The sequence below is a fragment of the Aethalodelphis obliquidens genome, unplaced genomic scaffold (assembly GCF_003676395.1).
Source record: "Aethalodelphis obliquidens isolate GAN/ISIS:26980383/991018 unplaced genomic scaffold, ASM367639v1 scaffold28, whole genome shotgun sequence".
Lineage (NCBI taxonomy): Eukaryota > Metazoa > Chordata > Mammalia > Artiodactyla > Delphinidae > Aethalodelphis > Aethalodelphis obliquidens.
The window spans coordinates 8,786,217-8,813,486 of NW_020837972.1; the positions used below are offsets into that span (position 1 = coordinate 8,786,217).

General features: G+C 38.7%; 1 protein-coding gene across 8 annotated transcripts in view; it reads right to left on the reverse strand.

The window, feature by feature from the left end:
- HECTD4 (HECT domain E3 ubiquitin protein ligase 4) overlaps positions 1-27,270 on the reverse strand; it is a 190,727-nt gene that overhangs the window by 127,606 nt on the left and 35,851 nt on the right. For 6 of the 8 annotated variants that reach the window (XM_027124619.1, XM_027124618.1, XM_027124622.1 and 3 more), the window contains exons 2-7: positions 13,515-14,032; positions 9,261-9,350; positions 8,470-8,600; positions 5,252-5,360; positions 4,440-4,578; positions 1,396-1,566 (exon numbers count right to left, since the gene is read on the reverse strand). In XM_027124619.1, the coding sequence (XP_026980420.1) occupies positions 1,396-1,566; positions 4,440-4,578; positions 5,252-5,360; positions 8,470-8,600; positions 9,261-9,350; positions 13,515-14,032 (1,158 nt within the window). Of the gene's footprint in view, positions 1-1,395; positions 1,567-4,439; positions 4,579-5,251; positions 5,361-8,469; positions 8,601-9,260; positions 9,351-11,440; positions 11,872-13,514; positions 14,033-27,270 lie in introns of those variants that run through there. The other 2 variants (XM_027124623.1, XM_027124624.1) reach the window with 2 other exon arrangements.

Below are 27,270 nucleotides of genomic sequence, written 5' to 3' on the forward strand. Positions count from 1 at the left end.
TTTCTAACAATTTAATTATGAACGCATCTTCTAGTAGTACAATCTCTAGCAGATCAATTCAAAGACTCACTCTGGCTAAGACATTTTATAAGAAAAGATAATGATTTGAGAATACTGAGAAACTAGATAGAAAAAAAAAAAGAATGTACAGTTAAAGGTTACTAGACTGACAGTTAACTGGCAGGATGGATGACTTCTTTCCCAGAACAAGTTTTAACCCCATTAAAGTTTATCAGAAATTGCTTCAGTGTTTTTTTTTTTCCTTCAGGAATGCTAATTTCTTCCCAGAAGGAGGTTGTAAATTACATTATATAAAAAGGTTTTGTCACAGACCTGGCTTGGGGCAATTTTTTCTTTACAAGTCTCTACAAATATTATCTAGACCAGTGCTGTCCAATAGACCTTTCTTCAATGATGGAAATGTTCTCTATCTTTGATGTTCAACATGGTAGCCACTAGCCTGCCACATGTGGCTACTGAGGACTTGAAACGTGGCTAATGCAACTGAGCAACTGAAGTTTTAATTGTATTTAATTCTGATTAATTTAAATAGCCACATGTGGCTACTAGCTATTATATTAGACAGTGCAGATCTGGACCATCATGGTTTCCAGTCTCTCTTTGCCCCAAGCTCTTCTCTCTGCACTCAACCACTCTGGCCCGCTGTCCTTTCCAATAAAACACATGCTCGCTCCCTCCACAGAGCTTTTCCATTTGTGGTCTCCCTTTCCTACCATGTTCTTTCCTCCCTATTCCCCAACTTCTTCATCTGGTTAGCTACTACTTTTCCTTCACTACCTCAAATTATGTTGTCCACGTATCTGTTCACTTGTTTATGGTTAATGTTTTATCTCTCCACCACCACCACAACTCAACCCACCCGCCAAAATTCAAGCTCCATTTGAGCAAGGGTCCTGTCCCCCTTGCCCATCACTGTATTCCCACCACCTAGATACCACCATGCCTGGTTCTCAGTAGATACTTAGCCAATATCTAATGAATGAATGAATGACTGCCTTCTCACAATATCAACTGTCATCTCTCTTGGGGACTCCCAATATCCATCTGTAGACCCAATCTTGCTAGTGCAATTTAGTTCCAAATTTCCAAGAAGCTTATGAGCATTTCTACTTAAAAGCCCACTGTCTATACATTAACTATCCTTATCTCCACTCTGTTGCTAGATTAACCTTCAAAAACCTTGCCTTTATTTGTGTCATACAACTCCAAACAAAGAAATCTTCAAAGACATCCAAGAGAGAAGTCAATTTTGAGGCAAGAGTGAACACACTGTACAAGTACTCCAAGTTTCTTAGGTCCTTGTAAACCAATTATAAAAAGAAAGCAAGTAAAAAATATCTCTGCAAAGACATAAAATGAGAAACTGAAACTTACCACAAGTTCAAAAATGTCCATGAAGACAGAATGTCCCTTAGGTGTTTTCTCATTCAGACTGGCAGGAGACCAGATCCAATAGAAGTAAGTACCATCTGAAGAAAGGTGCACGGTGCTCATAGTGCTGCCCACAGGGAGGTGATTGGCTGGCATTGGCACCATCTGGCACACCTGAACATGAAAGGGAGGAAAACTTCATTAGTGTGACATGTAAATTCTGATTCTATCAGTTCATCATTAATGTCATTAAGTCCAAGAAGAGAATTCAATAGGCCTCCTGGTCAAAATAAAACTGACATTTACCTCTAAGAATAATATATGAAAATTATATGACAGAAATATAAGAGTTCATACAATGGGCCATGCAATAGATTAAAAGATTCCTGAGATTAATTCCCATTACATTTTAATAGGAAAAAGTATTACTAAACACTTTGAATCTGCTATGCATGTGTGTTTTATCAAACACTTATTAAAAACAAAGTTTTTTAGGGGATATGGGGATATATGTATACATATAGCTGATTCACTTTGTTATACAGCAAAAACTAACACAACATTGTAAAGCAATTATACTCCAATAAAGATGTTAAAAAAAAGAAAAAAACAAAGTTTTAGAGAAACAGTACTTTCTGAAATTCCCTTAGTATATAAATTTAAGGCTTAAGTATATTTAAAGGACAGGAACTATATCTTATTCATCTTTATATTCCCAGCACCTAATTCAGAGTCTAACTCAGAAATTAATAATTATGGAAGGAAGGAAAAAAGCAAAGGTGAGAAAAAAACAAAAGGGAAAGCAGAGAAGAGGGAGAAGGAGTAAAGAGATGAAGGTACACACAGATCCTCACTTTGCACATGAGGGCTTACTGAAATTCACCACGACCAGCAGAAGGAAAAAGACAAACACCCATTCTCTGTATTAGACATGAAGCATGTGTTTCTAATACTAAACATCTTTCAGTTTCAGTGTAATGAATAAGTTCTGCATATTTCATATTAAATGTGCAATTACATACTAATTTTTACTGCCAGAGAAAAGCACTTAAAATAAGAGAAAATGAGAATCAAGAGAACTGCTGACTAGGTTTAAAAAAAAAAATCCAAGAATAGAAACAGGACTGAAAATCCCCAAATAAAAATAATTAGAGAAGGTCAGGTGTATTTAGGAGACAGTAAGAATGACCTTCAGTTACTCCATCTCTTCGGGTGGGTCATTAGTTTTCCTAAGGTTACTTTAGACCCCTGAACTCATTTCATATGAACTTTTTTCCAGACTTGTTTTTGCTACCTCAAAAGTTAAAAAAGTCATTTAGTTGCTATAACCACACTTTGCAATCTGTAATGCCAAGACATCTAGAAAGTTGACAGCTACTGAATGGCTTAAGCTACCCACAAATTGTTCCAACGCACCAATCTAGTTAGTGAGAACACTGCTTTCTTGGGCATCAAAGTTTTTGCAAAAGCACAGAGGATACTGACATTACTTCAAATGTAAACCACGTTCCAAGATTTAACATCTGTTTAAGTCCCCAGGTTATTTCAAATTGCCTGTTCAAATGAGAACAGGCAATGTTCTCATCTATCTGCATTACTGATAAGAAATGAAGTTAATTTGGCATCTATTTGTTATTTTATTCATCTAACAATTTTTGAGGGCTTCCACTGTGGTGCAGTGGTTAAGAATCCGCCTGCCAGTGCAGGGGACACAGGTTCGAGCCCTGGTCCAGGAAGATCCCACATACCGCGGAGCAACTAAGCCCACGCGCCACAACTACTGAGCCTGTGCTCTAGAGCCCGTGAGCCACAACTACCAAGCCCGCGTGCTGCAACTACTGAAGCCTGCGCATCTAGAGCCCGTGCTCCGCAACGAGAGAAGCCACTGCAATGAGAAGCCCGTGCTCCGCAAGGAAGAGTAGCTCCCCTTCGCCACAGCTAGAGAAAGCCCGCGTGCAGCAACAAAAACCCAACACAGCCAAAAATAAAATAAATAAAATTAAAAAAAAACAAACAATTTTTGAGCACCTCCTATGTGCTCTGCAGATGCAAAGGTGAGCAAGACTGTTCTCCAGGAAAGGCACAGTTGAGTGACAGACAAGAAAAGATGTAACATCCCACTTAAGTCCTGGATGTGACTACTCTCAGGGCACTCACTCCACAGATAGTAACTCTAATCGTTCAGTTTGACTTTGGCTGAAAGGCAGAAAGTTGTAGCATAAAGAGCTCAAACTCTAGAGCAGATGGGTTCAAGTTCTCATGCTGCCATTATTGTGTGGCAAGATACTTAACCTCTCTAAGCTCACTCCTTCATTGAAGGACAAACACTTACTGAGTGCTTACAACGTGCCTAGCCTCAGGTGCCTTAACTGTAAAATGAAACTGCCGTAGTCACACCTCACAGATAAGGAGAGGAAGTGTATGTAAATTGCCAAACCCACAGCCTGGCAAAGAGAGACACTGTTATTATCAATTATCAATCAAATGTTGTGCTACATTCTAAGGACACAAAGATGAGTAAGACAGGGTCCTGACCTAAAGGTGTGTGTGTGGTCTTGGGGAGGAGTTCGACACAACAGCAGGCGATTTCAGTATAATATAGCAAGTGCCATAACAGAGCGCTTTAAGAGCACCAAGGATGAGCTCAATCCCAAGCGCACAATGGTTTTATCTAAACTCATTTCAAAGCTCCCATTCCCACAGAAAGGCTGTTTAGAACAAATTGAATAGGGAGATAATGCCTTCCCAAAATAGATCTAGTTAAAAAAAAAAAGCTGGGATTTATACCATCTTTGACTCTCTAAAATTTTTTTAATCCTAAAAAAAGTTTGTTGGCCTTAGTAACTCTTAGAGAGCACATTCACTCAGATCATGTGGGAAAACTTAAGACATTAGAGAAAAAACAGAATGCCCAAACGATGACAGTTAAAAGGATGTCACTCCGGCAGGAAACTATATCAGCTGTGTTATTATTCCTTCTGATGATGTCACAAACTTCCCTTACCGTCGCCAAAATATAAAACACAAAGCCTTGGTGTTCTGTTTACCTGAAGGGTATTCTGGTCAATGACCTGGAAAAGAGAGTGAGGTTTATTGTCAAAAGATACAGGCCGGTGGAGAAGACTGCCACTGCCAAAAGCAATCCATCCTGGTTCCAGCTCCTCATTCCGGCAGTACACAAAACCTCTGTGGGGAAAAACGGTATACAGGCTAAGTCACCAGGTCATGTCTGAAACCCTGCAATGAGTTACAACAGACAAAACAACATTTCCCTCCTAATTTCTTTTCAATAACTAAGTATGCAAAACATCTGACGGAGAATAAACATATTATATTAACTTTGAGACTGACAAACTATGGCAAATATTAATTTCCCACAACAAATTGGAGAGGAGAAAAAGTTGGGGAAACGGTCTAATTGAATATACATAAGGATCTCAAACTGTGGTTTCTTTTGGCAGCAATTCATAGATCTTATATCCCAAATGAAAAAAAAAAAAATCACCACTGATCCAATGTCAAATCCAAGAACAAAAAGACTTAACTCGAAAAATACCCATTTATCAACATAGAGAAGTCATTAATATAAAAATTCTGATCACAGAGGAATTTCTGGCTAGAAGCTAGAAACAATGATTTTAGGGCTACCAAACTCTTTATAGAGTCAAAACAAAGCTGAAATGCATTAACAGAACCAGAGAAAGAAAGTGACAATAAGAGAAAACCAGTCATTCAGACTTGTTTAGTCACTCATCAGTCTACGGGGAGTTAGCACGCACTCCCGGGTGTCTTCATCACAGATTTAGGTAATGAGGAAAACGTTCCAGCCAAATCATTCAGCAAGTTCCATGCAACTGACCTGAGAGTACCATGTAATCCAGACCCCAATTTGCTTACTCCTCTTCCAACTGAGTTAGTAGTATACAGGTAAAGACCATCTGCCGTGACACAGCGTCCCAAGTCAGCATCTGAAATCGTTTTTTCACAAGTAAATTATATACATGCTTTTTCTAATGAAATTATAAACGTGCTTTTTCAAATGAAAAAGCCATTAGGAGGCTGAATGAAAGATAATCTCCCATTTCTTAAATAAGTGCTTCTTGGGAATTCCCTGGCAGTCCAGTGGGTTAGGACTCAGTGCTCTCACTGCCGGTCCCCAGGTTCGATCCCTGGTCGGGGAACTAAGATCCCTGCAAGCTGCACAGTACTGCCAGAAATAAAAATAATAAAATAAGTGCTTCAACGTGACTTCCAGGAAAGATGGCTTGAACACCTAAAACAAAACTCCAAAATGAATGTAGGATTAGAGACCAAGATCAGGGAAAGAGGTCAGATAGTTATTAGCAGAAGAACCTGGTTCAGTCTCTGCCAAAGATTTTTTTTCCTTTTCTTTTTTTGAAAAGCAAAAATACATTCCTAACTCCAATCTGAAATGACTAAGCATACAATACTTTCGCTAAGGATTGTGTAATAAAAAAGGTGTGAGATTTAAGAGTTTGGGGCACTTATTAGTTGACCTTGGGCCTCTTTGAACTTCAGTTTCTTCATCTGTAAGATGAAGATAATATGTACCTCAAGAGTTACTGTGATGGTTAAATGAGACAACATAGGTAAACACCCACACTGCTCTCTGGTACAAAGCCAGGGCCCCATGAATGGCAAATGATTTTATGTTGATAGACTGATGATATACATTGAACTAAAATCTACTCCTTGTGGATTTTCCATCTAGAGATCCTAATTTTAAATTTCTGGAGTGACACAGCACAAAAGTATAATATCACTTCTATTTAAAAAGAGCAAGTATGTTTACCCTCAGGGGTATCTTCCCCAAGCTTAAAACAAATAGTATCTCTCTGAATGATAGTAAATGGTTTACTAACATATTCTAGAGAATTTACCTTAATAAGAGAGCTTACAAATAAAACTTTGTTTTTATTTTCAAAATCAATCCACTTACTATGTTTAAGTGGAGTTTCTCTACTATTTGCCATATTATAAGAAATCCAGTGTAACAGCACTCAAATTAGTACTCAGTATGTGGTTATCTTAAAAATTCAGCCTACTAATCCAAGATAACCAAGACTTGTTCCTATTAGTTCTTCAAAAAACAGTTAAAAGTAGGTAATCATTTTCAAAATATTAATTTCATTCCTTAAACATTTTATTTTAACTTAAAACTTATAAATATACATTTATTCATCACTCTTTAGATTAAGGCCAAGGCCTTTTGAGTATGGATCTGACAAGGAGTTAGAGTCAAGGTAACAGAGTAAAACAAGATTGGCCAGAGTTGACACTTGTTGAAGCTGAGTGATGGGTATACAGGGTTTACTGTAGTATGCTTTCAACATCTGGGTATGTTCAATGTTTCCACATATTAAAAATTAAATAAGACTACTTTTTAAATTTTTATAAGAAAAACATTCTCTAGCCAGGAGCAAAACCAAAGGTACAAGAGAGTGAAAAGCATACAGATCAGCTTAATACCATCATCCTCAGTAAGAAATTACTCCAAAGGAGATACTAAAAGGAGTAAAAGGAGAGAGTAAAGAAAGGAGTTTTGGTTTTGTATGAATTTATAAATTTCCACCTATAATGTTTAAGAACTTCTTGGGCATTGGAGGCTTTTTGCTTCTCCTATTGACTCTAGTTGAGTCAGTGAAGATAGTAACTCACATCCAGAAGTCTTGCCTCTGTTCCTCTCACCACTTTCACATGACTGTCTGGAAGAAACAGTGGACCGTGAAAAGGCACAGGCACTGGATGAGAGGTGTGGGGATGGCCCACTGCTTACACTGAACCCCATTCCCTTACAGTTACCTAGGAAAGCTGTCCCCATCAAAAGTGTGAGAAGGGGTGGGCAGAATAGACTCTGAATCCCACTCTAATTTCTTAGAGAATACAATTTCTTAGAGATTGGCTTTGTTGAATCATTCTAAAGCATTCCATTTTTAAAAAAAATAAATTTATTTATTTATTTAATTTTTTTTGGCTATGTTGGGTCTTCGTTGCTGCACACAGGCTTTCTCTAGTTGCGGTGAGCGGGGGCTACTCTTCATTGTGGTGCGGGGCTTCTCATTGCGGTGGCTTCTCTTGTTGCGGAGCACGGGCTCTAGGCGCACGGGCTTCAGTAGTTGGTGGCACACGGGCTTAGTTGCTCCGCGGCACGTGGGATCTTCCCAGACCAGGGCTCGAACCCATGTCCCCTGCATTGGCAGGCGGATTCTTAACCACTGCACCACCAGGGAAGCCCTAAAAGCCTTCCATTTCTAAATGTAAATAATTCCCTAGGGTTTTTTAAATTCCTATTTTATCACTTATAATCACAAGTACCAATTACAATAACAAACAGGTTTGGAAGCAAGGCAGACTCTTGGCAAGCCTGCAACTCCGTAGGTGGGAGCAGCAATGCACAGACTCTAAGAAGAGCCTACTGGCCTCATGGGTTTTGTGTGCCACGGCACCGGTCAGTACATCTACCAAGCGAATAGAGGCCTAATTCACCTGGTAAGTCAGTTAACTGCAGGTCATTTCAGAGACCTTCTGCCATTTTCACTGAGATCACAGAATAAACAGATATGTAATACCTGTAAAACTGTAAAAACATTTTAATCTAGTCTCCTTTATTTAAAGGGGATACTTAACAATTCATGCTCCTTTGAACACTCTTTTTTTTTTTTTTTGCTTGTAGGACAGGAGGTTCACCAACACACACACAATAAGTTACTAAAAGAAACAGCATCAGGCAACAAGACCTGATACTCTATTCGTGGACTTAAGGCTCCCATGCCCAAATTCAAATACCTAGGAATTTAAGTAATTCATGCTTCCTTGGCAGGACTGTACGGATGATCCTTTTCCCTTGAGATAGTAAAACCTATCCATTTTCTTACCTCACCGAGTATCAGCTTTTATACTTTTACTGATAAAGCAGACAATGATTACCCTGTATAGGAACCTTGAGCTCTTAATTAAAAGGAATACAGAGTTATATCTAAATTGTTTTCCACAATTATCTAAAACCACTCTTTTCATATCTTAATTTCAATCACAGGACCAAAACCCTTGCATTACCTTTATTTTCAGAACTGGAGCCAGTGTTGCTATCTGGTGCAGGCAACATGTCTTCATACCCCCATGATACTATGTGTTTGCCACCAAGCAAACAGGAGGGGGATCCAGGTCCCCCTTCCAAAAGCAACAGCCTAAATAGGGGAGATAGAGAATCATAAAGACACCGAGACTATCCATTTCAGCAAGAAGATAAAGGTCTACTTAACATCTCAAAGAGCAGAAAACTAAAATAGTTCTACACAAATACTATACATCTGAAAAGACATTAACAATACGTATATTTTTAAATTAGAAAATTACGAAGTAGTGCTTATGGAAATGTTATAATAAAATTGTAGCTGTGTGTAAAATGCATATATTTTACATGTATACATATCTGAGAGAGAGATAGAGAGAAGGGGTGGGATGGAGAGAAAGGGGTATGAACTAGGAAACACATATAACACACACAACATTAGGAGTGGTTATCTTTGAGTAGTGAGATTATGACTTTCACTTTTTTCTTTATACCTTAACATCTTATTATCTTGAAACCTACAATAAGAATTCATGACAAGCTATTGCATTTTTTTTACCACAAAAATTAAAAAATGAAAAATAACATGCTCTAGGAACACCTTCCAAGAAGGAAAGAAACAAAATTCTTACTTAAGATGAAAATAACATACTTATTTAAAAATGAGTCATTAATTGATTTAAAAAAAAGTTTAGCAATTTACTTATTAAAAGAGCTTTTATGCACAAGGCTCCCTTGTGTAGAAGGAGGGTGAGGATCCAAAGTGACAACTTACCTATACAGCACATCGGCTACAGGCAGGGACCCTAGATCTGTCTGCTTCTGTAATAGATGGACTGTATGAACAAAAGTTTTCAATGATCCCCTAAAAATAAAAGGAAGGAACAGAAAATCATCACAACTGAAACGTCAAATAAGGTTGTTAATGTCAATTTTATTAACCACACGGGGAGCTTCCAAATTGAGTCTGCTTCTGCCAATCAGTAGATGTGTTGTACAAAATGTCAAAATAGACGTGATTCTTACCATGCCAGTTATGATATTCTTCTTGTATTTGCAAAGGTAAATAATGTTCCCCTAACATAAAAGTTCAAAACATAAAGCTCAAGCACAAAGAATGTGTGGCTATTATGCCTGATACTGTTTCATCATCAAGTTGATCTCTAGCTGAAGGAGATATTTCATAGGAAAAGGTTATGTTTAAAAGTGTAGCAGTATTTCTAGGCTTAATTTCTTAATCTCTTTGTTAAGTTCATCCATTTTACATAAACATCTCACACATTAAATATGACTGAAGAGGAAAACATTCAAAAATTAATACTTTGTGCTGAGAGGTGTCCCTTCTGCTTTCCCCTGCTGTGCAGTATGTGACCGTAATGCTTGCAGAGCTCACTAAGACCCAATTTCCTTTTGGTTCCCAAAGCTTGAGGCTCTGGGAAGTCTATACTTTGGTCAGCAGGATCTAAAAGAAGGTGATTTTAAGATGCACGAGACTTACCTGGCCAGATCCCAAGTATAAATCACCACAAGAACATTTCCTGAGCTAAACGATCGCCAGTATCAGATGGGCTGCCTTCAGATTGCTACCTTATTCTCTTAGCCAAGTCTTTAATTGCTAGGTATCATGTGCCTAAACCCCAAAAAGAAATGGAATACCTAACACAGGACCAAGAAGGCCTAGAGTCCTCCTTTTTTTTTTTTTTTTAAATTTTATTTATTTTTTATTTTTGGCTGCATTGGGTCTTTGTTGCTGCACGTGGGCTTTTCTCTGGTTGCAGCAAGTGGGGGCTACTCTTGGTTGTGGTGTGCAGGCTTCTCATTGTGGTGGGTTCTCTTGTTGGGAGCACGGGCTCTAGGCGCACGGGCTTCAGTAGTTGTGGCACACGGGCTTAGTTGTTCCGCAGCACGTGGGATATTCCCGGACCAGGGCTCGAACCCGTGTCTCCTGCATTGGCAGGCGAATTCTTAACCACTGCGCCACCAGGGAAGCCCGAGTCCTCCTCTTAATTGCCCCTTTCACCATCTCTGGTGTTCAAAGAATCAAAACCAAAGAACCATATAAGGCAGGGAGGCAGGAGACACAGTATAAAAGCACAAGTTGAGAGTCAGGACCCACAGGCTCTGAAACCCGGCTCTGCCACTCACCAGCGGCACCATCTCAGTCCTGTTACCAAATTCCTATGGGTTTTTACTTCTTCATCTGTCCAATAAGGATACCTCCCTGGGGTACAACGAGGTTAAAAGAAAGGGGCAAAGGCACAATGGAACATTTAAGACATTAAACCAAATATAAGATATTATTAGCTGCCAGATTCAGATTTTAAGAGTAAAATTTAGGGACTTCCCTGGTGGTCCAGTGGGTAAGACTCCATGCTCCCAATGCAAGGGGCCCGGCTTCAATCCCTAGTCAGGGAACTAGATCCCACATGCATGCTGCAACTATGTCTGCATGTTGCAACTAAAAAGGTCCTTCATTCTGCAACTAAGACCTGACACAGCCTAAATAAATAAACAGTAAAATTGAAACGCCTTCCATGGCTCCTAAGCCCCTACACGGTCTGGACTCTCATCTCCTGCCCCTCTCCTGCCAGCATTGCATTCCAGCCACCCTGCTCACTTTGCTGTCCTACCCCAAGCACAGAAAGAGGATCAGATTTGTGCCACTTGCTGTTCCTCTTGCCTGGAACTCCCTGTCACTGGCTTTTTTGCATGGCTGGCTGGCTCTCATCATCTAGGCCTCAGCTCAAATGTCTCCTATTCAGTAAGGCCTTCCCTGTTATCTCTAGCTAATGCTGGCCCCCACCTCCACTTAAGTCATTCTCTATGATTAAAATATCTTGATTTGTCTTCTTACAGTGAACATCCCTCTCAGAAATTATCTTATATATGCATTTGTTGCTAGTTGTCTGACTCTCTCAGTCTCATGTAAACCTTGCAATTTTAGGAACCATTTACCTTGCTCACTGCTGTATCCGCACTGCCTAGTAGAGTCTCTTGCACGTGGTAAATGAGCAATAATGACTGACAAAATGAAATCCACTCAACTGTAAGATTAGAGACCATGAGTCACCATGAGTCATTATTTCCCTAAGACCTAGCAAGGTTCCTGGCACATCAGATATGTTCAATAAATGTTAGTTGGTTGAAATGAATGAACATCTTCAAAATATTTTTTTGGAAACGCTGTTCTGTCTTTGAGAGCATCAATCTCAAAAGTTCAATAATATGCTCCTAAATAACTTCATTAAAGGAGATGATCTAACACTGAAAAGTACGTGACTGAGGTAAATAAAGTCCAGAACAAGGTGTTAATATTAGCAATAATGTAGGCACCATCTAAAACAAAAACAAAAATACACACCCAAGAAGAAGAAAATAAAAAACACTCATTTCAACGTTTCTGCTGAACGGAATTTGGAATCTCAAGTACCTGAAGCGATTTCAATAACTCTCTCTTGGTTCAGACTAAATTAGGGTACATAATAAAAAAGTGAGTTTTATGATCCCATGTTCATTAAAAACATTTGAAACTAAAGAGTTGATAATTGGGCTTCCCTGGTGGCGCAGTGGTTGAGAGTCCGCCTGCCGATGCAGGGGACACGGGTTCGTGCCCCAGTCCGGGAAGATCCCACATGCTGCGGAGCGGCTGGGCCCATGAGCCATGGCCACTGAGCCTGTGCGTCCGGAGCCTGTGCTCCGCAACAGGAGAGGCCACAACAGTGAGAGGCCCCCATATCACACACACACACACACAAAAAAAGAGTTGATAATTAGTCCAAACATCCTAAATCTGTCTAAAGATAGGACTATCTAAAAGCAAAATTTCCCAAAGTAGGACTTTTGCATTAATAACAAATCTATTTAGGGCTCAAAACTGTCTTCTGCATATCCAAAAAAAATAAATCAGTCCAATATAAAGCCTTTACAGGGAAACTTATTTCAGTACCACCCAATAATGTCTCCAGAATTAAGCTCATGTCAGGATTTCCATAATCAACCACAGTCTTCAAGGATCTAAAACTAGGCTATGACAGTTTGCTGAGGGCAAAGAAACTGACAATAAATGCTGCTGCCATTGTGCCTTAAAAATAGCTTCAGATTCAACCATTTGAAGGTCAACTTTGAAACCATAAAAATAGGGAAAGGAGTCTTATAGCTAGGAACTTCATAATCCTCCAAGAAGAACTTTTCCACATTCTCTTTGCTAACAAAAGGAATAACTCAATCAAAGAAAAAATTATGAAGGGAGAGAGATTAGTGACACTAATCTATCAGACCGTGGTCCTAATTGGTCCCTAGACAATTAGGTTAGAAGAAAGCAAAGGTAGTGAAACTTTTTCTCACAAATATGTGAGAGTGATCATACAGTTTACTGGGCAGGAGAATGTAAGAAATCCTCTCCTGGAAAAGTAACTCCAAGCACATTTCCTATTGACAGTACATCAGTAACATCAACTTACAAATGAAGGACAGTACACTATTAAATCTTGCTACACACAGAGAGATCTTTCAGTTAAATTGATGGAGCCAAGCGTCAAGGTCCAGAAATATAATTTGTGACCAAGTCTGTGTGACTGAGTTCAGGTGAGTAATAATCCATTCACTCACTGACATACTCCTTACAGACATGCAGGAAAAAAAAATTAAAAGCTCTACATATTTTTTGACTGTCCTTCCAGGAGAAATACAGATACAACATCCTCTACTAACTACCTGATGTAAAACAGTAACCATCTAAGGGTGAGTAGACAATGGCAAGTGCTGATTCTCCATTTTAAACTGTTTAAGCTGTTATCATGGTATAACAGAAAGCAAAAACTTGAACTTGGGTTTCAACTCCAGCTCCTGGTACCAAGTTTTGCTGGAAGCATCTTATGCATTGTCAAGGCTGCAAAATTCAATACTGAAAACGAAGAAGGACTTCTGAATGTTGAGACTTCCAACAAATACGCTTGCCCTCTTATTCGCTCACCCAACCCAGGAAGCAGTCATCACAAGGTCACCAGTTGGCACCTTTGATTTTCCTTACCTGGCACATGCCAAAGCCACCAGGGCAGCAGCAGCATTTTCTTTTTGCTTATGTGGGATGTGTCGGCCTGTGTCAGAAGTCTCCTCTAGCCAAGAGCACAGCAAAGTTTCGATTCCATTCAGACAGTCAGCAGGCTCCTTGGTCAAGCTCAAAGGCTGGCAGTCGCGAAGGCAGTTCAATAGCACCTCAGCAGTTATGTTACAGAGAGAGGGGTCTGTTCTACTCTGGGACTGAATAAGGGGGAAGACCAGCAGGAGCCCCATCCTTGACGTGAAGGGAGCTTGCTCGGGTTGCTGCAACAAGCCCTGGCGTTTGAGCAGGGCCAAAGTTTCTTCGTCACCTGAACTTTCCCTTTCATGCTGTTCTTCCAAGGCCAGCTGGCGCTGGGCATTCCACAGTCCTCGCAAGGCATTCAGGCGGTATTCCAGCAGGCGGGCATACGCATTGCTCTGATTCCCACAAACAGAGCGCAAACGTTCTGCTAATTCCGTCGGATTCTTGGTCTCAAATGTTAAAATCTAAGGAAAGAACCAATAGAAAAGTTGGTATGTATTGCTTTCACCACTGCTCTCATCTATGGAAGCAAATCTATCCAATGGTATCTAAAAATGGTCCACATCAAAAAATCTTTTAATTGTGGCCAAAGCCAGGTTGCTGATAGAGATTTTTCTCCTTGGCACTTCTGCTAATGCTCCTATTAAAAGTGAGATTAGAACCCAAATCATGAAAATAATTAAGTGTGGAGGTCAAAAGTTAATTTGAGTAGCTTATTTTAGAAAGTTGAGGTGTAAATATTTATTCAATGCTCAGGTTATAAATCTATGTCTCTAACTTCTATTACCAGGTAGGTTGTCAGTGAAAACAGAACAAGTTTCATCTTCAAGATCTAATATACCAACTAATAAATGATTATTTATTATTCTTTGATTTTGAAGAACACTCCATTCTTACTACTGCTAATCCACTCTTTCAATTGGTGACATGGTATAGATTTATCCAGTTCATACTGATAATGGATCCACCCCTATTTTCTCACCAAGAACATACAAGTATCAGGAGACCTCCTTGAGATTTTCAGCAGCTGGGGAAATGATAAAACCATTAAATCCTCAATCAACTAGGAAAGGAAACAGCTATGAAGATAAAGAATCAAACTAAATTCATGATGCAAATAATTTACGCATATAAGTGTGACTAAGTTAAAATGAACAGACTTTCATTTTAACTTGTAACCAAGTTGTAACCAACAAATAAGAGGCCACTCTTGGAACAAGCACATTAAAACAGATTATCAGGCGCCAGAGGTGTCTGGTTCTCAGTAGACCAGAAAGTCAGGGTGGGGAGAGGCTTGGAATAAAAGCAAAGAAAATTCTGTCAAGTCATTGGCACTGAAATTTTAAAGGGTCATAGGTCACTTTATTTCTCTCATAAACCTGCAAAATATTTTTTTTAATCTCAAATTTTGCCCTTAAAACTGTTAGCCCAATAAAACAACAAGAACTTCCAGAGAAATGTAAACCCTGTAGCTGCCTAGCTTAGCTTTACATGCAAGTCGCTAAACTGAACTGAAAAAATGTTCAGTTTGAAAACAAATTCCAATTCAAAAAATTAACTACGTATGTATCTCATTTAACTGATTTGAAAAAATATTCATTGTTTTAAAAAGTAACCAATTCAAACTTCAGTCCTAGTGTGTGAGATCAGAAATAATATCCAAATGCCATAAAATTTCAACCAACAATGTAGCAATAAAAAGAAATGAACCAGTGATATCTACCACCTCAGTGAATCTCAATGGCATTTTATTGAGTGAAAGAAGTCAATTTCAAAAGGTTCCATCTGCATTATTCTATTTATATGACTTTCTGGGAAAAAAAAATCTATAGTGATAGAGAACAGATCAGTGGTTGCCAGAGGCTGGGGTACAGGCAGGGTGTGACTATATAGGGATAGTATGAGGGAGTTTGAGGAGGCAAACAAACTGTTCTATATCCTGATTGTGCTGGTGGTTACGTGAATCTATACATGTGTTAAGATTCATGGAACTGCACACCCACTCCCCCAAAAAAGGTCAATTCTACCATATGACAATTTTAAAATAAAATTTAAAACAGTTCTAATCAGGCTATGGTTGTATTCAACTAGGTATCATTGGGCAAAGCAATATTGCAAATTATATTATTAAAAATAAGAACTAGGGACATTTTAATTTAGTTTTTAATACAACAGTATCAAATAATGATTGATTAAATGTCCTTTATCATTAAGTCATACAAATTGTATTTCCCTACCCTTTTGTCTCGATTCATCAAACACAAATTACCCTTTTGATTATTTTTTGCATGACAGCAGATAAAATAACTCCAAATTCCTTTAAAAACGATCACATTTCAAGGGCAACCATCTACCCTTAAGTAATTGTATCTAAGGAAGCTAGATTACCTTTTTTTTTTTTTTTAAGATCACTCCCCAAAAAAGTCAGTAACCAGCTTCCACCATTACGATCAACAACCAAAGACTGAGATACTTTTAATGTTGTGAAAAATGAAAAAATTTTAAATTTGATCATCTCAAGGTATGAAGATCTAAACAAATAAATTTTGTTGCATTTTTTTAAATGCTTTTCAATACTGATTTTGTGATCTCTACCCAATACAACTCTTTGATATAAAATACATATATGGACTTCCTGGTGGCGCAGTGGTTAAGAATCCACCTGCCAATGCAGGGGGCACAGCTTTGAGCTCTGGTCAGGGAAGATCCCACATGCCACAGAGCAACTAAGCCCATGTGCCACAACTACTGAGCCTGTGCTCTAGAGCCTGCGTGTCACAACTACTGAAGCCCTTGCACCTAGAGCCTGTGCTCTGCAACAAGAGAAGCCACCGCAATGAGAAGCCCGCGCACCAAAACGAAGAGTAGCCCCCGCTCACCACAACTAGAGAAAGCCCAGGCGCAGCAACGAAGACCCAACGCAGCCAAAGATAAATTAATTAATTAATTTTAAAAAATTATTTTTAAATTAATTAATTAATTAAATACATATGTGCTCCAAATACATTTTTACTTATGCTACACTGAGCAGCAACTTATGTTATATGAAGCAACTACTAAAAAATTCAATACAGGCTTTTATTGGACACAAGAATCAAAGAACAATTCAGTAATATTAAACCCAGATATTTAGTTTTATTACCAATCTCAAACATAAGTGCTTCTGAAATACGATACTTCATGGTTCATAAAATGATGTATATGACAGAATCTGTAGCTAACTCCAAATATTAAGATTATCTGAAAAAATATATACTATACTTCTGTATTTTTCTGATGGTTCTATTTTTACAAGCACTTCAGTTATATTTTTGGCATTCCACTTGAAAGACAAATATTCTGAAAGGATTTGAGTTATAATATAATTAACAAAATATTATATAATATACACGCTTAAGTGACTGTTATGTTTATTGATTTAACAGTATCTAAAGCACACTATGCTTTCAGAAATCCATTAGATTACTCAGCATTATCCATTTCAATGGCCTTATGAAAACTAAGAACTGTCTGATATGCTGCTGTTTTTAAGAATTCTAAAGTTTGAAGGTCATGGCCTAAAATCATTTTATAAAGATATCATACCTTTGGGTTTTAGTAAGTCAGCTATGGAGAATCTATTCTGGTATTTATGAATATTAAATGATTTGTCTCATATCCTCATATAAAACCACTGCTCTTAGTAATGGCTCTTGACCAAGATAAAAGACTGTAATGTCATTATAAAATTAATACTTTTTCTTTAAAAAGGAAAAAGGCTATTTAAGGAAAAGGGAAGATCCCTGTCACTCTTAATCAGAAGACAGGTTTGCTAACTGTACCTTGGTGATAATGCTGAAGTCACCCCGATTAAGGGAACGACACTCAAAGCAATTCGTAGCCTTAATATAATTTTATCATACATGACATACATATTTTTAAGCTAAACAACAATCATTCTGGAAAGCTAAGAGACGGTAGGCAAAATATTCTTTGCCAGCTAAATCTGGCTTTGAACAAGACTCCAATATTTGACATAAGAAGTACAGAGGATCAGGACTTCCCCTGTGGTGCAGTGGTTAAGACTCTGCGCTCCCAATGCCGGGGTCCCCGGTTTGATCCCTGGTCAGCGAACTAGATCCCACATGCATGCCACAACTAAGAAGCCTACATGCTGCAACTAAGGAGCCAGCGAGCCACAACTAAGAAGCTTGCAAGCTGCAACTAAGGAGCCCATGTGCCACAACTAAGGAACCCGCCTGCCGTAACTAAGACCTGGTGCAACCAAATAAATAATAAATAAATATTTTTTAAAAAAAGAACTATAGGGCTTCCCTGGTGGCGCAGTGGTTGAGAGTCCGCCTGCCGATGCAGGGGACACGGGTTTGCGCCTCCCATGTGGGAGGATCCCACATGCCGCAGAGAGGCTGGGCCCGTGAGCCATGGCCACTGAGCCTGCGCGTCCGGAGCCTGTGCTCCGCAATGGGAGAGGCCACAACAGTGAGAGGCCCACGTACGGCAAAAAAAAAAAAAAAAAGAAGAAGTATAGAGGATCATCTTTTAGCCAATTTTTTTTTCATTTGGGAAAACACAGAACATATACCTGTCAGCCATGATGAGAAATGTAAAACGCCAACATGCATTTCAAGTAAATATGGTAGGGAGAATAAGAATATAGAGGCTTTTCAAGTAATAGAGAATACTGTATAAACGCATAAGGAAATTAACTAGACTAATAATTAGTAGAAAAATCAAGATTAGGGAATGAACTACAATATTCCCCTAAATGTTAATCTCAATTTCCATCTACTTTGCTCTTCAGAATAGCAGAGATGTAATCCTCTAAAAGGGTCAAGATAGACACTAAAAGATATATTATCTCCTACCTCTGAAAGAAACAGAAAGTAATCCCATTTTCAAGAATTTATCCTGAAGAAACATTCCAGAAATAAAAATGCACAGAGGTTTTCACTGCAGTCTTATTATAGTGGAAAAAGTGGAAGCAATCTCAATATTCAGAAGGGTTCAATTAAATTATAACATATCACAATGGAATATTATGCAATAAATAAAAAATAATTAAAACTACACAATAAAAAGGAGCATAACAACTGTATATGGGGCTTCCCTGGTGGCGCAGTGGTTGAGAGTCCGCCTGCCGATGCAGGGGACACGGGTTCATGCCCCGGTCCGGGAGGATCCCACATGCCGTGGAGCGGCTGGACCCGTGAGCCATGGCCGAAGAGCCTGCGCGTCCGGAGCCTGTGCTCCGCAACGGGAGAGGCCACAACAGTGAGAGGCCCGCGTACCGGAAAAAAAAACAAAACTGTATATGCCCCATAAAAAGGACTATGTAAAACATGCTTATTCAATTTTGAAATGTCATTGGTATTTATGGTAATAGAAACATGAGGGTTTTTTCCTCTGTTTAAAAAAAAAAGAAATAGTGATGACAAGTTGAATAGTTTATATTGAAGAAAAGCAGTCTTAACTAGAGCCGGTATTTTACAGAAGCAAACACTACCTTTAAATAACTGCTAGTCAAACAAATAGTGACACAATTGATATAATCAACATTTGGGGGACATATCTGACAAAGAACAATCACAAGTACCATAGGAAGTGCTTTCCTTAAATCAATTCACTAGTCCCATCTATTGAATTTTGGCAGCAGTTTCTCTCACTGAAGGACTGGTGGTGGGATGGGACAGACCACCACAGATGCTGGGAACTATCAGTAAACAATAAAACGTTTCACTCTCCAAAAAGAAATGATATTTAAAACTCAGGATCACTCAAGCTCCAAATAAATTACTATACTCTCTAGTATGGTACATTAACTGATTCAATTCATTATATGAACCTGTCAGCATAAAAGGAATTTATACCTGGATTATTCCAAAGCAGATCAACTGGCCAGACTCACAAGCCCAGGACAAAACTTTTCAGTAGAGTCTATAGAATACCGAAACCCTCTCAAATGTTAGAGTGAGTTTTTAAACCCTTCTACAGATTTTCCTACCATTTTTACATTATGAAGATGGCAATCATGGCCAAATTGAATTGCATATGGCAACTCAAAGATCAGAAAGATTTCATGTGAACAAAGTAAATGAATCACGAATAGAAGGATGGAATTCTATCTCTAAAACGAAAGCCTAAATCAAGAGTGGATCCCTTGTCAATTAAATTAGACCCTGAAGCTGCATGACCTTATCCAATCTTGGAAATACATGTTCAAACTCTCAACATCACCTATTTTTTTTAAAGGGTCTTGGACTCCCCTGGTGGCTCAATGGTTAAGAATCCACCTGCCAATGCCGGGAACATGGGTTCGAGCCCTGGTCAGGGATGATCCCACATGCTGGGGAGCAACTACACATGGGTACCACAACTGTTGAGCGTGCGCTCTAGAGCCCGCAAGCCACAACTACTGAAGCCCACGCGCCTAGAGCCCGTGCCCCGCGACGAGAGAAGCCACTGCAATGAGAAGCCCGTGCACCACAACGAAGAGTAGCCCCCACTCGCCACAACTAGAGAAAGCCCGCGTGCAGCAACGAAGACCCAATGCAGCCAAAAATAATAAAATTTTTCAAAATGTTTAAAAAAATAAAATAAAATAAAAGGGGCTTTAAGGGTCTTAAATGATAACCACAATTAAACTTCACACTTTAACTCACGAGTTTTAGCCCCTAGCTTGGTGCCAAAACTAGGAGTGGACCCTGACTTGTCACCAGACTAATTAGCTGTGGCTCAGCCCTTATAAAGCTTTCTCCAGCACATGGTGATTTTTCCCAGATCTCTGTCCAACTGCTTTTGAGAGCAGGATTGTTAGGACTCTGAGGACTCCCACATATAAGAAATCACTGTTCAGATTCTTTTTCATAGAAGTTCCATCTTGTCCTGTCCCTGCCCAGTTTTCATCTTTTGTCATGTTCCATGATCAGGGTCCCATTTTTCCATCTCCCTGCTGATGTGGCCTGAATGTCCATACCACTCAGTCTAAATCCTACCTATCATTCAGAACCCAGCTCTGCTCCACCGCCAACTTTGAAAAACTCTGATTTCCTCCCTCTTTTCTTCCTCCCTCTTCCCCTCCCCAGAATAACTTTTTGGTGTTCCCGTATTGTCCAGGATATACCTCTATCTGAGGGTCAGATACCTCTATCAGAGGATCAGATACAAACTCTAAGGATAAATGTGTCTGGTATTTCAATAGGAAATGTATCAATGATTTGTTTTTAATAAATGATGTCCATAAAGGAAATGTAGTGAGTGGTATATAGAGTGATTCTTCAAAGCTGATCTGAGGCATAGAGTTCAAATCTAAAAATTTCTCTGTTACAAAATCATTTTTTTCACCAACACAATATCTTGACAAAGCCAATACAGATCATCTTCCTATGCTTAGTAATCAACAAAATAAAATTTGGAGAAAGATGTAGAAATGAACTCTCAAAATGGTTTCAACACTATAAATTTTATTATTAGGAGTATTTAAAAAAAGATATCTATGCAAGGACTAACTTTACCTGTTATTGCTTGAATTACGTACTTAATGTAAAGACTATCATTGTGACATATTCACCAAATGCTTAGCATAAATATATCTTAGTAAGAAAATCACTGTTGACAATTTACAAATACAAAAATATAACAAAGAAGGAAATTATAGAGCTCCCAATATGTGTAACACATACCGCACTCTACTATAATGTTATTTAAATCTATCCCCCCTTTCAACTGTGAGCTCTGAAAGGGGGAGACCATGTCTTATTCATATTTGTACCCCCAGAGCTTAGCACAGTGTCTGGCAAATAAAAGTTTGATAAATTAATGAATAAGAAGATACATAAATTCCAAGAATAATTCTCTTAAGATGTACATCTGGTTCCCACTGTACATCTGAGTAACCTTCTCTCACTTGGACTAATTGTGATTCTGCCTTCTGGAGCAATGGAAAATAATTCTTCCTCTTCCACGTAAGACTATTTCAATTAGATGAAGAAAATATATGTGACAGGGAAGGGAACATGAGGATATGAGTTAGGGCAGTTGCTCAACCCTGGCTAAACATTAGAACTGCCTTGAGAGCTTTTAAATAATACCGAATAGGTCCCACCCCAACCCGATTAACTCAAAATATCTAGGGATGGAACCTAGTTTTCGTTTTTGTTTTTTTTTAAACTCCACAGGTGAATGCAATGTGCAGCCAAGATTACAAACCACTGAGTTAAGGAAACTAGTTTCTAGCCCAGCCTCTGCAAATAACTCTCCCCTTATGCATTTTACTTAAATTATCTCAGTCTGTGTTTCTACATCTATAAAATGACGGGTTTACACTGTTAAGGTCAAAGGAAATAATGTATAGGGAGTGCTCTGAAAAACTTGAAACTGCTAAATAATTGTTAGGACATTAAAGATGCTTCCTTATTTTGGACCAGGTCACCACCAAGAAAGGGAACTTTTCCAGATAACCCTATAAGGAAGACCCAACTAGATAAAACCTGGGAGTGCTGAGGGTGGGGTAAAGGAGGTTTGAATTAAACACATGCTTCATTTGAGCCACCACCATTTTTAAAAATGTTAATATAATCTTAATACATTAGTAGAATTTCAGTGTCAGAAGCAAGGGAGGTAATAATCCCATTTATATTCTGCAATGGTCAAACTATAACTGGAATATCCTGTTCAAAGTACCTCATTTTAAAAGGTCTTAAACAGACTGGGTGTCCAGAAGAGGTGATTTGACTAATCTGGCAATCACGTCACATGAGAAATGGTAAGGAACTAGGGATGCATGGCCTACAAAGGTGAGTTGGAAGAGGGAGCTGCCTTCATAAGTTTCAAGGGCTGTCATGTGGAAGAGGAAGACTTACTCTCGTCCCTTATTGCTCCAGGAGAGGCAGAAACAGGAAGTTACTGGGATGCACAGCCTAACAAACAACTTGATAATAATTCAAACAGAATTCCTGGATGTATTTACTCTTCAAAAAAGATTCTTGGGATCCAATTATAAACATTGTTTCAAAAGGTCTAGGATTACCCCGGAATCTGCATCTAAAGCAGGCTCTCTGGATGACTCTGGGTAGTCCTTTTTTTTTTAATATAATGACCTTTATAAAAAGGCTTATTTTAATGTAATTCACACACCATGAAATTCATCCACTTAAAGTATACAATCCAATGGCTTTTAGCGTACTGACAGTTGTGCATTCATTACAATTTTAGAACATTTGCATCACCTCCAAAAGAAAGTCTGTACCCATTAGCAGTCACTCCCCATGTCCCCCCAAATCTTTCAGCCCTAGGCAATCACTAATCTACTGTTGCTATAGATTTACCTATTTTCTTTACATTTAATAGAAATGGAATCATACTGAGGGGTATTTTGTGACTGCCCTCTTTCACTTAGCATACTGTTTAAAATTCGTCCATGTTGTAGTATGTATCAGTACTTCACTCCTTTTTATTGCTGAATAATATTCCACTTAATGGATATACCATATCTTATTTATCCATTCATCAGTTAATGGACACAAGTTCTTTCCATTTTTTGGCAATTATGAACAATGCTGCTATGAATATTCAAGTACAAGTTTTTGTATGGACATAGCTTTATAACCAAGAGGGATGAAAACATAAGAGTGAAACTGCCAAATCATATGGTAACTCTGTTTACCTTTTGGAGGAACTGTTAAACTGTTTTCCAAAGTGGCTGCACCATGTTACATTCCCACCAGTAATGTATAAAGATTTCAATTTCTCGGGGCTTCCCTGGTGGCGCAGTGGTTGAGAGTCCGCCTGCCGAGGCAGGGGACGCGGGTTCGTGCCCTGGTCCGGGAGGATCCCACATGCCGCGGAGCGGCTGGGCCCGTGAGCCATGGCTGCTGAGCCTGCGCGTCCGGAGCCTGTGCTCCGCAACGGGAGAGGCCACAGCAGTGAGAGGCCCGAGTACCGCAAAAAAAAAAAAAAAAAAAGATTTCAATTTCTCCACATTATTGCTAACACTTGTTATTAGCTGTCTTTTGATTAGAGCCATCCAAGGGGTCTTGAAGTGGTAACTCATGTGGTTTTGCTTTTCATTTCCCTGAAGGCTAATGATGTTGAGCATCTTTTCATAAGCTTTTCATCTTTTCATAAGGTCATTCACATATCTTCTTTGGAAAAAGGACAGTCCATTTTAAAAATCAATAATTCTGCCAAGCCAGTAAGGACAGTAAGTTCAATGGACAGAAACACATCAAATACATTTAAATCCACAAATTTATAATATTTTTTTAAAAACCCACCATTGGAGGATGTTGGCAAACCAACCCTATTTTTGGTAAACTGGTTAATATAGGGAAAGAGTCAATCATTTACCCTGCCTTTCTTATATAACCTGTCCACCTAGGTAAGCAAACAGTTGATAAAAGAAAACTTCTCTGTATAGAAGAATTCCAGCTAATAAATGAAGGAATGACAGGCTATCACCATTTTGCAATCTCAGTGTACTAGATCTAGGCATTGAGCTTTAGCAGCTGCAAAAATAAGCTGACATTATGTGCCTAATGATGAAAATATACACCACCACCCGTAAAGCAATCTTGCCAAAAAATAAAGGAAAAACAAAACAAACTTAAACATGATGGAACTGTGGTCTAGAAGTGAGATTCAAATATGAATTTACAGGAAATAGAGAGGACAGAAAAAAGATGTTAAACTATGCCAAGGGGGTGCAATAAGCATAATCTAGACCATAGGAAACTCAACAGGACAAAGAACCAACTTTCTTCAACAAATAAATTGCAAGGGAGAGGAAAAAAAAAAAGAGAAGAAGCAATATGTAGTTTAAAAAACATTATATCCTTATTTATATCCTCATCCAAACAACCTTTTAAAAATATTAGCACAATCACAATTGGAAATGTGAATGCTGACTGCGTATTTAATTATATTAAAGAAATATTGTTAATTTTTAAAGATATGAAATATTATGATTATGTTTTTTTAAAGGAGTCCTCATCTTTTAGATACATGTTGAAATACTCATGGATAAACTGATAGGATGTCATGGATTTACTTTAAAATAATATGGGAATAATATGGGAAAGAGAAATAGGTGGCAGCATAGGTGAAACAAGTCAGCCATGAGTTGAAAATTGTCGAAGTTGGTGATGAGTACATAAGGGTTCATTATGCAATTCTGTCTACTTCAATATTTTGGGGCAATTTTCCAAATTTTTATGAGAAAAGTGTTTTTTAAAAAAAAGCGTGCCAAAACCAAAAGCTTAAGAGGTTCTAAGAGCCCCTCCACTGGTCACAATCAGGAAGAAACTGGATGGCTCTTTATTACAGTTCTTGTAATGTAAATGACACACAAGGATTTCTTCTTCAAATGCTAGGATTCTATTAAAGAGAGCAGTCTTTAAAAAGACTAGCTAAATCACCTCAATTAGCCACTTAATTTTGCTAATAGAAACTTTAATAAAAACTTAATTTTGCTAATAGACTCTCAAAAGTGTGTAAAAACAACTATGATTAATCTAGTTTCCTAAGTAAATATATTTGCTTAAATGCTTACCCTTAAGGAGCACAACAAAAGAACAAACAAATTAATCAAATGAGGATATACATTTTAAAATTACTTTTTTTTTTTTTGCGGTATGCGGGCCTCTCACTGTCTTGGCCTCTCCTGTTGCGGAGCACAGGCTCCGGACGCGCAGGCTCAGTGGCCATGGCTCACGGGCCCAGCCGCTCCGCGGCTTGTGGGATCTTCCCAGACTGGGGCACGAACCCGTGTCCCCTGCATCGGCAGGCGGACTCCCAACCACTACACCACCAGGGAAGCCCTAAAATTACTTTTTGAAGTGCCAAATGCAATTCATCCCTAAGGTACAATTATTGTTAGTATGTGCAATATGTTTATCATCAAACAATATACTTCATGAGACAAGGGCATGATAACATTTTCTGGGATTGATGACTAAACATCTGTTCCCTCAAAATACATGCACAAATATACTATCTTCCTGAGCAGCTAGGTTATAGTTACTGCCTCCCCCCACAAAATACTACTTTACCAACTTATGTTTAGCCAAAAAGATTTAACATGGGATAGAGTAAAAACAGAAACAAACCAAACAGAAACCTAAAAAGCATGCCAAATCATGTAATGAGCACCAAAGAATCACTGGATTATTTTCAGGAGAAGGAAAAATGTGTGCAGAAAATATTAAGTTTAGTGGTTAGGAGACGAGGCAAGAGAAATAATACATATAACACAGTATCTGTAGCATATGTATTAATTTAACCAAACCCCTTCTCTACATTACTACAGTATTCAATATCAACATTTTTACCTTCTCATTAGTGTAGTTTTTTGTTTGTTTTTGCATTCTGAACTAAATTTTTTTAAGTTTGTACTACATTTTATAAAATTGCTTAGAAAAATCTCCTGGTAAAATGCAAAAGAATCAAACTACTGAGAAGAATGTGAAACAATAGTAATTCTTAGACACTTCTGGTGGAAACATAAATTTGTACAGACACCTTAGAAAACAATTGGTATTGTCCAGTTAAAATGAAAATGAAAAAAAATAAAGAATTGTTTTAGCTCCTGGTGGCTGCTATGACAAATCACCATACTTAGTGGCTTAAAACAACAGATATTTATTTTCTCACAGTTCTGGAGGCCAGAAGTCTAAAATCAGTATCACTGGGCCAAATTCCAGGTGTTGCTGGCAGGGCCGCACTCCCTCCAGAGGCTCTAGGAAAGGGTTTGTTTCTTGGCTCTTCCATCTTTCGGTGCCTGCTGGCATCCTGGGCTGTGGCTACATCACTTCAATCTCTACCTCTGTGATCACGGGGCCTTCTCCTCTTATACTCGGTGTAACTTCCGTTGGCCTCTCCTCTATTAAGGACACTTGTGACTGCATTTAGAGCCCACCTGATAATCTAGGATCATCTCCCCAGCTCAAGATCCTTAACTTAATCACACCTGCAAAGATCCTCTTTCCACATAAGGTAACATTTATAGGTTCCAGGTATTAGGACCTATTATCTTTAGGGGCCATCCTTCAGCCTGCTCCATGCATATAGCCTACAATACAGCAATCCACTCCTGCGTAATTCCCTACACAAACTCTTGCACATTAACACCAGATGACAAGTACAAGAATATTTACGGCAACATTGTTTACAATAACAAAAAAAACAACTGGAAACAAATATTCATCAACAAAATGGATACACTGTGATGTATTCATATAATTACACAGCAGTGAAAACAGAAGTACAGCTACACACATCAGCATGGAAGAATCATGTAACACATGTGGAGCAGAAAATAACGCAAGTCACAAGAATTACATATGGCATACTACATTTATATAATAAGGTCTTAAAACACACAAAACTGGGGCATTCCCTGGTGGTGCAGTGGTTGGGAATCCGCCTGCCGATGCAGGGGACACGGGTTTCTGCCCCGGTCCGGGAAGATCCCCACATGCCGCGGAGCGGCTGGGCCCGTGAGCCATGGCCGCTGAGCCTGCGCGTCCGGAGCCTGTGCTCCGCAACGGGAGAGGCCACGGCAGTGAGAGGCCCTCGTATCGCAAAAAAAAAACAAAAACAAAAACACACACACAAAACTGAGCTCTGTAATGTTTAGAGTTGTGTGCATACTATAAAACAATACAGAAAAGAAAAACAAACACAAAATTCAAGATAGTGGTATCCTACG